Source organism: Galeopterus variegatus, unplaced genomic scaffold (assembly GCF_000696425.1).
Source record: "Galeopterus variegatus unplaced genomic scaffold, G_variegatus-3.0.2 Scaffold661, whole genome shotgun sequence".
NCBI lineage: Eukaryota > Metazoa > Chordata > Mammalia > Dermoptera > Cynocephalidae > Galeopterus > Galeopterus variegatus.
This window is the reverse complement of record NW_007726772.1, coordinates 227,448-238,422: the sequence shown is the minus strand read 5'-3', so window position 1 is coordinate 238,422 and position 10,975 is coordinate 227,448. Positions and strand designations below refer to the sequence as shown.

At 44.6% G+C, this 10,975-nt stretch overlaps 1 protein-coding gene across 1 annotated transcript in view; it reads right to left on the bottom strand.

Moving 5' to 3' along the window:
- DMBT1 (deleted in malignant brain tumors 1) overlaps window positions 1–10,452 on the bottom strand; it is a 49,256-nt gene extending 38,804 nt beyond the window's left edge. The window contains 5 exon segments of the mRNA XM_008571117.1: window positions 329–332; window positions 657–673; window positions 676–772; window positions 774–934; window positions 10,392–10,452. Of these exon segments, the coding sequence (XP_008569339.1) occupies window positions 329–332; window positions 657–673; window positions 676–772; window positions 774–934; window positions 10,392–10,452 (340 nt within the window).
- Between the last annotated feature and the right edge of the window lie 523 nt (window positions 10,453–10,975).

Below are 10,975 nucleotides of genomic sequence, written 5' to 3'. Positions count from 1 at the left end.
AAAATGTGGGACCTGTTGCTTTTTTTTACTTCCTTGAGAACATTTAGCCCACCCAGCATGTGTTTACAGGCTTGAGGAGTTGATGTTGAGGGCTTTGAGCTAATTTACTGGTTCTCAACTAACTGAATGAAACTGCTAAAAGCACAGATTAGCAATTGCTTCGTCATTTAGTCCAAAAATGTCAAGTGATTTTGTGTGGACAGAGAGTGGGAGATGAAAATGCCTTTCCTTTCCCATAAAGAGATGTAGATGATGATTTATTGAGAGGTACTACCCTCCATAGGGATACTGGGAGAATTAAATGAGAAAATGTAGATAAAACGCTTACCATACTAACCGGCACACAGCATGCAACAAGTGTTAGGTACGTAGTAATAAAAGTTACTATGATGACTGATGACAAAATTTCTACCACTCGTTGCTTTACGCATTTCACCTACATTCTCTTATTTGGTCTTCACAGCAACCATGATGGTAGGGTTTTCCCTTGGCATCTAGAGAAGAAAACTGAAGCACTTAGAGGTAAAATAACCTGCCCAGGGAACTACTATTATTTCCATTTTCATGATGGAGAAACCAAGATTTAGAGAGGAATAGGTGTAGTTACTATTATCGCTCTGCCCTGTGCTACATAATTTGCATTATCTCATTATGACACCAGCATCTTCCCAGGGCCACAGTTGTGTCTGAGCCAGCCTCTGTGGGGGCAGCTCCACCTGTAGGACTCCTGCCCCAAGCAGTCCACGTCATTTAGGACAATCAGCCCTGATCCTGGTCAAATCCCAGCCAAGCTGCCTGCAGACCATGATGGCATCATTGATGTCCCAGCTGTCGTCACACACAGTGCCCCAGGGGCCTTGGTATAGGACCTCCACCTGGCTCCGATACCAGCCCTTACTCTGCCCACCTCCAGTCACCAACCTCAGGACCAAATCTAGAGGGAGGCACAGACATCTCGCTGATCTGTCCTTTCTAAGGGACAATGTCCCAGGCTTGTGTGAGGTCCAGAGCCCCACACAGTAACCATGGACCCCAAAAAGACATGACAATGAAACAGATTCCTCAGTGTGTTTTAGTGTCTCATCTTAATCAGCTCAACTTTCCTGACTCTTCCGTAGAGTTTGGCCAACATTGTGTCTTGAGGAGGCCTCCGTGGCGATGTCAGTTTCAGGTCCCACTCTGACCTGACCTCCCAAGTCGGGCACCAGTTATGAAGAGCCCGTCCTGCCCTTGACAGCTCCCTTCCCTCACCAGCGCACGCACGTGCCCAGCGTGAGCCCAGCACCGTGATGAAATTACCACAGGCAGGCTCCTTTCAGAAAGTGGGGCAGTATTCCAGGTGGCAAGAGCAGAGCTAGACTTGCTTCCAGAGCCCTGCAACCCTGCGCTTTGAACTTCCACCTTGAGACGTCTCTTCTCCTCCCTGGCACACACTCAAAGGTGCCAATTTCCAAAGCTTAATCATGGCAGGTGATTTTGAGTATTTTCTAACATGGTAACCTCGAATCACATTCAGGAGCTTGACATGTGTCATCTTAGTTAATCCCCAGCACAACCCTGTGGAGAAACTGAGGCTGAGGAGTTATCCAAGATTTAACTGACTAGTAAGGGGCAGGGCTTGTACTCAGAGAGTTGCTCTTAACCATTTCACTATTCTATGTCCTGGTATATATATTTTTAACATTTGAACTATTCGATTCAACTCATGGTCTGTGCTTTTGCACAAACACGTGCTCACATACACACACAAGACTATGGTAAGATGAAGAAATATTAAGCAGAAGTAGTTACCATTTGAAGCATTAACCGAGGCAATGTTTTCAAGACCTATTGTAAATTGTAGAAAAGAAGAGAAAAAATACAGGATTACATCCAGAGGTCCTTAGTTAGATGCCGCTGTGCCCATGTGCTTCTGCTGCCCTGGTGACTGGGTGTAACCCCCACTGGACACTCAGTGGGACAGCCTGGGGGTAGAGATCTTAGGTAAGAGGTGCTGACCAGCAGAGACGGTGTGGAGGGTCCCAGCCCGTCAGCTGAAAGGAGGAAGGGTCTGAAGGTCCCAGCCCAGGTGAGCCCCATCAAAGGAGGTCCTTCCTGTCCCACATCTAAACCCAGCCCAACTCTCTGCAGCAGTCCCTCCTGATTCCTTGAAGGTGGCTAAGGGCGCCACAACCACCCAGCCCTGAAGCTTAGATAGAATTACCTGTTGGCATCTGTGTCTCTCTCAAAGTGGCTTCATTGGTGTTTCTCGTTGTTGCTGCTGCTGGAGGTGAAACTACAAAGAAAAAAGGCCAGATGAGAGGTCCTCTGAAGACAAGAGTTAAGTGTGACACTCTTGTTCATTCAAGGGGAGTGGGCCACATCACACTTCACTTTGGGGGGTTAGCTGGGTTTGTCACTTACTTAATTCACTCAGTGAATATGGAATAATCTCCGAACTAGAGGCATTAAAAGTCAGGGAGACAGGAGGGAATTTACCATAGAAGCTAAGGCTCAGTCCTCTAGAGCTCACAGGCTACTTGGGCAGACAGACTTGGTAACCCATGATCTGGGCACGGAGCAGAGGGGGTGTGGGAACCACAGAGGGAGCCATTCATGGGCTTGGGAGAAGGGCAGGAGGAGTCCAGACAGAAGTGGATGTTTCAGCTGGCTTGGAAGGAGGCGTGGACAGGGGTCAAGGGAAATGGGGTGAAAGCAGGGTTGCCAGGTAAAATACAGGACGCTCAGTTAAACTTGACTTTTGTAACATAAGTATGCCCCAAGATGTTGCGTGGGACACACTTTTACTAAAAAATTATTTGGCTCACAGGCTACTTGGGCAGACAGACTTGGTAACCCATGATCTGGGCACGGAGCAGAGGGGTTGTGGGAACCACAGAGGGAGCCATTCATGGGCTTGGGAGAAGGGCAGGAGGAGTCCAGAGAGAAGTGGATGTTTCAGCTGGCTTGGAAGGAGGCGTGGACAGGGGTCAAGGGAAATGGGGTGAAAGCAGGGTTGCCAGGTAAAATACAGGATGCTCAGTTAAATTTGACTTTTGTAATATAAGCACGCCCCAAGATGTTGCGTGGGACACACTTTTACTAAAAAATTATTTTTTAATCCGAAATTCAAATTTCACTGGGTATCCTGTATTTTTATTTTACAAATCTGGCAACTCTGGATGAAAGGCATCCAAGAGGTGCCAGCAGACAGGAAGCTCTCTTTACCGTCCTTCATTTAAACCCTACCTAGATAAACTGAGGCCCCCCACCCTCCGTAAACCCGCTGAACACCAGGGCTGGTGGGCCAATTTCTAGCACAGCTGGTAACTTCTGCTCCACCGACTACATTGTGTGATCATCTAGAGTCAGATGTGGGCCCCAAACCTCTCGTGCCAGATGTACTTAGCATTAAATTAAATGTTAAACCAATCGATGAAATATGAGCATAGAAGGAAAGATGTCTTTCTGTAAGATAAGGTGGAAAGTTTTGGCAAGACTGAGTAAATTAACTTGCTAAAAAGAAATCAGGTGGGTGAGACAACCACAAAAAGTAGCAGAAGGATTTGTAAAGCAATAGGAAAAGCTCTGCACCCATATTGCTTTACAAATGTCTTTAATTTTGTGCTCCTCTATAGAGAAACTAAAATTGGAAATTATACATGATGCTTAATGGGTGTGACTTAACAAGAAAGACACTGCAGAACTACAGAAGACACCTATTGAGAGAAAAGCCTGCATCCACAAATTGGTAAATCAAAGTGGATTTATTCTATGTTTCAAATTAAAAAGAAACATTTAAAGTGTGTATCCTATTTCATGATTCCCCATTTTAAACAACTTTTTTGAGTAACCACTCAACCACCCCTCCCAGTCACATTAGGAAAGAGTTATAGAGCAGTGGTTCTCAAAGTGGGTTCCACAGATCAGCTGCATTAGTTAGCACTTGGGATTTCTTAAAAATGCAAATTCTTAGGTCTCACCCAGACTTTCAAATCAGGAATTCTGAAGGTGGTACCCAACGATATGTGTTTTAACAAGCACTGCAGGTGATTCTGATGCACACGAAAGCTTGAAAGCCCCTGTTCTGTAGCATATGCAAAGGAACTGTAGGAGCGATTCATTAGAGTCGTAAGAAACAACTCAATCAATAACCACTTATTGAGCACCTACTGGATGCTGAGCCCCAGCAGGCAGAGGGATATTATGGGATACCTCCACTGCCCTCTGGAAATTTGCTCTAGAGGGTGAGACACACAAGTAAGAATTGGAGCACAGCAGGCTAAGAGCTTCAGTTAGGGATGTCCAGGAGTCCAGCAGAAGGTCACACGTGATTGACCCTGAGGCAATTACTGAGCGACACCAGGAAGGACAAGCAGAGGAGATGTGGGTTAAAATGGGCACTGAGGAAGCAGAGACACCAGAATAAATTGCTCCTTCAAAATAACCTAAGAAGGGCCGAGCCCGTGGCGCACTCGGGAGAGTGCGGCGCTGGGAGCCCACCACGGGTTCGGATCCTATATAGGGATGACCGGTGCACTCACTGGCTGAGCGCGGTGCGGCCAGTCTCAAAAAGGACAAAAATAAATAAATAACCTAAGAATCAAAGTACAAACCCTATGCAAAGCTTCTGGACTGTCTCCTGGCAGACAGAGATGAAACAGGTTTCTGGATGAGTATAAAAATGATCCTTTTAATATAATTCCTATCTAAACGTTTCTCTTTGATTGGTTCTTTAAAAAATGATTCTAAAGTTAATCAGGAAAAATAAATAGGCTAAAAATAACTGAAAAATTCTTGAAAAATAAATATTGAGGAGGCAGAGGCATGGGATGGTGAGAGTGGCTGGGACCCTTGCATTCCCTATGGACTTAGCTCAAAAATGTTAAATGTAAATGTATAAAAATTAAAATATAGGAAAAAAACTAATTTAGATATTTACTCCATGTCAGAAAGCAAAATAATTGCCAGAACTAAAGAACTAAATATTTTTAAAAACACACAAAAATAAGAAACTAATTGCATGTTTATCTGATGTCTATTAGAAATATCTAGACTTAAAATCAATAGAAGAAATCATAAAGAATAACAGCAATTAATTTATAAAAATTAATTTATATTATATTTATAAAAATATAAAATGTGTGTGAAGAAAAAATCTAACTCCAAATTAAAAGGCAAACAACACCCTGGGAAAATATTTGTCATCAATATAATAACAAAGTATAAAATATACAAAATATAAAGAGAGTTTGTATAATGAATAATGAAGACACTAACTTTCAAAAAATGTTGAACAAAGGACAGACAACTCAAAGAAAATGAATACATATGGCTTAATAAGTTTTACATCCAGTATAAGCAAAGAAATGAAAATTAAAATAACAGTGTGTCATTTTCATCCAGCAATTCAGCCAAGATTTCATTTTTGAATAATAATATTTAGAGCTGGTGAAGGGGTAGAAAATTTCTGTTCTTGTTTTTAATTAGCAGGAATAAGAATTGGTATGTTTCTGGAAAATAACTTATTAATATGCTTTATAAGCCTCAAAAATGATCAATCCTTTGACTCAGTAATTCCATTTCTAAGAATCCAGTCAAAGGAAATAATAATTTCTATAACATGGACAAAGATTCGTTGGCAAAGATGATCTTCACAGTATTATGCATTATAGAAAAGAACCTGAAACAACCTCCCTGTCCAAAAATTGTGAATGGCAAGTTAAAATGTTTGGAATATAATAACAAATTATAGAAAAACTGCGTATTAAATGATATCACTTACATGCACATAATTTTAAAGGAATACACCATATTTTAACACGGCCCTCTCAGGTGATAGGATTGTGGGTGTTTTTCCATTTTTTCTACATTCTTCTCTAGTTCCTGCATTTTCTGTACTAACCGTGTATTGCACGTATCATTTGAATCTGAACGGGGGAGATGGGATGGTAGATTATATGGCAAGCAGATTCTTTTAGGTTGGGAGGGAATTTTGGTTGTCGGCTACAGGGAAACAACAAGGTTGAAAGAGAAATTGAGGGAGAATACTGTCGCCACAGGAGGAGACGAAGCAGAGGGGGACAGCAAAGTGAAAGATGAGGAAAAGAAACTCACACTTTCTAGCAAATGCCATATGCCAGGCATCGAGCTAAGTGCTTGACATGTAGTATCTCACTTTATCTTCTCACAACCCTCTGGAAGAATTATCATGCACACCTGTTTTATAGAGCAGAAATCCAAGGCTTCAGGAGCTGGAGTAACTTGTCAAAGGTTACACAGCTGGGAAGGAGTGAGACTAGGATCTGAAGTCATGCAGGGCGACCCCCAGAGCAAGTATGTTATATGACTCTGCTGTGCTGCCTCCCAAAATTCAAGTTTAGACAATGAGATTTCATTTTAACCTGTCAGTAAAGCAAAACATTCTAAAATAATAATACGCAGTAATGGTGAGCATGTGGTTAATATTGTTCCTGGTACAGTGTTTAGTTTCCCATAAAATATGTATGAGAAAACAGAAACACTGCTCAGGAGCCAGCAGCAGGCTGTGAAGTTGGGGTGGCTCACGGCCACACCCTCTGTCCCATCATGTCAGAGCCTGGCACCCGGAGCACCCAGGCTGCTCCACTATAGCCAGCGTGAGCCAGGCCCTCTGCTAGGTTCTTGGAGGTGCAAAGTGCCAAGCTCGGTACTGAGTAAGCAAGGCATGGTCCTTGCCCTCCAGGGCCTTCCAGCACAGCAGGATCCCTAGAAGTACCCACAGTTTAGTACAAGAAGTAAGTGCTAGCCAAGATGCCATGGGGGGGACGTGTGATAACTGTAGGATGACAGGCTGCGTGCATGTGTGTGTTTGTGTGTGAGTGTGTGTGTGCGGTACAAGAAGTAAGTGCTAGCCAAGATGCCATGGGGGGGACGTGTGATAACTGTAGGATGACGGGCTGCGTGCATGTGTGTGTTTGTGTGTGAGTGTGTGTGTTCACCTGTGTATCCATGCATGTACCTGTGTCTGTGTGTGCCTGCATGTATGTATGAGTGTGTCTCTGTGTCTGTTTGTGTGTGAGAGATGTATATTTGTATGTGAGTGTGTGTATATGTATGAGTGTGTCTGTGTGTGTGTCTGTGTGTAGGAGTGTGTGTATGCATGATGGTGTCTCTGTGCGTGAGTGTGGATAAGCATGTGTGAGCAAGTGTGTGTGTGTATTTATGAGTGTGTCTCTGTGTGTGTTTGTCCTTGGTGTGCCTGTGTATGCATCTGCCTGTGTGTGTGAGTTATGTGTACAAGTAAGAGTGTGTGTGTGTGTCTGTGTGTGTGTTAAGCATGTATGTCAGGGACAGATTCTGCACGGGACAATTCTGTAGCTCTCAAAAGAGCAGCTAGATTTAGGCAGGTGGAGGCTGGGGAGAGGGGGCAGGAGTCGGACCTGGTTTGGGCGGTGGGAACAGCATGAGCACAGTGACCCTGGCTAGAGGCAGCGCTAGTGGAGTGCAGGGGTGGGAAGGGCAGGTTGCCTTCTCTTCCAAGAGACTCAGGCTGCAGAAGACGGCGGGCGAGGTCATGGTCCCCAGCGCCGGGTTACAGCACTTGGACTCTGCCCAATGCTGTGTTATTGCAAAGGCGCTAAATAAAGAGCTAAAGAGAGGAGAGCTGTGCGGAGGAGCGATTAGATATCTGTGTGGCCCTTTATTTAAGTGACTCGGAAGAGCCACCTCGGATCTGAATGTCGCCCACGTTAAAATACTCACAACAATTCAGGAAAGTCCCTCCATGACATGCTCTCCTTTTTAAGGCATTAGCCAGGGCAGAACCCCAGTTAAACGACAGAAAGGGTAAGTATGAGGATTAGCAATCTGCCAGGATTTAATTTGTAAGTAATTATTACTTTCTCATTTTGCAAAACAATGGCCTCGAAGTAATGAGACCAAGGGAAATTAAGTTTAAAAAAAAAAGTGTTGGAATAATTTTAGATTTACCAAAAAGTAGCAAAGATACTGTATAGAGTTTCCATATATCCCTTCCCCAATTTCCCCTAATATTCTCTTGCATTTTCGTGGTACATTCGTCACAACTCACAACCAACATTAGTCCATTCCTGCTAACTAGGCTCCTACACTCCAAGCTTTATTTAGATTTCACTAGTTTTTCCTTTTCTGTTCCAGGATCCGATCCAGGATACCACACTGCATTTAGGAAGTTGCGTTTGGATCAAACATTAGGAAAATGCCTAGAATAGTAACACTGAATGGTTCTGAGGTTCCCTCCATGCGCCAGCCAGTGCACGGTGACCTCATTCCTACACAACTCTGTGAGGTTGGAACATAATCCCCATTTACAGATGAGTAAACTGAGGCTTGCAGAGGCTCCACGATTGGTAAGTGATAGAGCCAAGGACATCGCTGGGACCAGCAGTGGATACCACAGCCCCTCCTGCCCAACACAAACTTGGGCAAACTGGCTTTCTCAAGAGTTTGTGCAAAGACTGGAGCTGAGGACAGCGCCTGCTGCCGTGGTCCTCTTGGCACGAAGCTCCGCTGCGGGCTCCGGCACTGAGCTAAATGCTGTGGTCCATCTCCTCAGCTCTCTGCAAGGGGCAGCGAGGGCTAACGGGCCCAAACTGCTGCCCAGATGCCAGCGGACCTGGCTCCAGGTTCAAATCCTGACCCACCGCTCACCAGCTGCTATCTTTGGACAAGCCACATAACCTTTCCCAGCCTTGGTCTCTCCACCTGAAATGTGGAGATAATGGTACCTAACCTCGGGGCCCTTAGCAGATCTCATAAGAGAATACAGGGAGGTTCGCTCTGTGGAGGGTGAATTCCTGCCTCTGAACTGTGAATACAGACATGCATAGCGTGGACTGCCCGTCTGTGCACATGCACGTGGCATCACGGTAAAACTACAGACTCCCTCAGCGGTGAGTAGCAAGACTACCGCTGCCTTTTGTCCCTTCATAGATAAGGACAGGGCAATTTGCTCCTTGGCCTTTAGGGGCTGACGTGAGTCCTGTATCACTGTTCAGAGCCACTGCAAGTCTGGAGGGTTAACTTTATACTGATGAAAGCTGGAGCTGAGGACTCTGCCTCCCATTTTCAAATACTTTTCATGGAGACAGGATCTCGAGCCGCAGATCCCCCTGGGGTCTCCTGACACCCTCGGTCAGCTGCCTGCTGGCCTCACCACACCGTGCACACCCACCACACGGTGCGGGCAGTGAGGGCGTGGGGTTGGGGTGCTGCTTTCATGAAAGCAATCTCCAAAATGAAACTTTCTCCTCAGAGCTTTCCCCACCGAGCCTGGGGAAGATGGGGGTGGGGGGGAGATGGAGAATTCTGGAAGTTTCTGGAAATTAGGTGATTTTCCCCCATGTTGTGAAATTCATGAAACCAGCAAAAAGCGACACCAAAGAAAAAGGGGGGGGCTGGTGCAAAGAAGGAAAAAAAGGAAAGCAAAGAAGGAAGAAAGAAATGAAGGAAGGAAGGGAAAGAAAGAAGGAGGGGAGGGAAGGAAGCAAGAAAGAAGAGAGGAAAAGAGAGAGAGGGAGGGAGGGAAGGAGATAATAGGTGCCAGACAGAGGAGAGACAGACAGAGAGACAGAGGCAGGTACAGAGAAAACGATAGTAAGAGAGAGAAAAAGAAAGAGAGACACACAGACAGATGACAGAGAGAGGCACACAGAGAAAGAGAGAGGCAAGACAGACAGAGACAGACAGACAGAGCAGGCAGACTGGCCAACTGTCCTGATCACTTAGCATCTTGATAAAATGACACTGAGACTCAACAATCACAATGATTTGCCAATAGCCCTTTCATGTTCATCATTTGACGCTCTAAGAACACAAAGCCATACTTGAGTGACTGAGTTTCAAGTCACCTGTCTAAAGCAGTGAGTGGCAAACGCACTTGGTCATCTTGTCTGAGCTCAGTGACTTGACCTGATTTTGCTCGGCAAGTAGAAGTTACCAAGCCTAACACACCTGCAGAAAGAAATAGCACCCTGAGCATTGACGGGGGAATCTTTTCTGCCCATTTTCGTGGTACACAAACCGTGTGTTTAACCAATTATAATAAAGTTTCGGGGCCTCTTAGTAATACACATACACCTTTCCTGAACTTCAGGGATTTTTCTAAGACCAATCGTTTCCTTAGATGAATGACTTTCTGAAAACATTGGCATAATGATTAACTTGTTGTAACTACAATCATTTGTATTTCTCAGCCAGAAACAAAACAAAAAAGAACTGTTTCTTCCAAATACTTGCAAACACAATTATCAGCAAAGAACTGCCTCCTCCTTGATACAAAACTCCCCTTGAGATGGAAAGTCTAGCACCAAGGAACAAGTAGATATAATGTGCCGTGATTGATTTGGGTTTGCAGAAGTTAAATTAATGAATATAAAAATTAGACATAATACCTGTAGATAGAACTTGACTCCATAAAAGACACATTCCAAGGATGGCTGTGCAGATCCCCATTTTGTTGGGTTCTTCTCTATTTGAATAATAATTCCTTGACATTTATAGGTTCCTGGCTGAAAGGAGGTGTGTCCAACAAGATAGTATATTTCTGTTGCTGCCATAAATCAGTATAAAGGAAGTGAGGGACTTTGCTAACAGTCGGTGGCTGATCTGTGGGAACGACTTAGGTGTGTTTGATTGATTGCCATATGAGCGATCTGGCATTAGTGGTACGATTTCCAACTTCCTTCTAGTGAATCTCGAAGACTCCAAGTGCTTCCTGAATATGGGCTTGATATTAATTTTTGAGAGTTTAAATTAACCTGTGAAAAGTCTGCGCCAAGGTCTGGGCAGAGCAGGATGTGGGCTGCTGGGCAAATATGGGACTGTGCCAAGGGGAAAAGCATCTCTTTGGGTTGATTTGTCCTGGCAGGGCGCTCTCTCGTTGGCCCCTGTGTGTGTAACTGCGCCTTAGAGGAACAAGTATAACATCAGTGCTGCTGCTGGAGAGTAGAAGGCGTGAGGGATGATTCCACGAAGA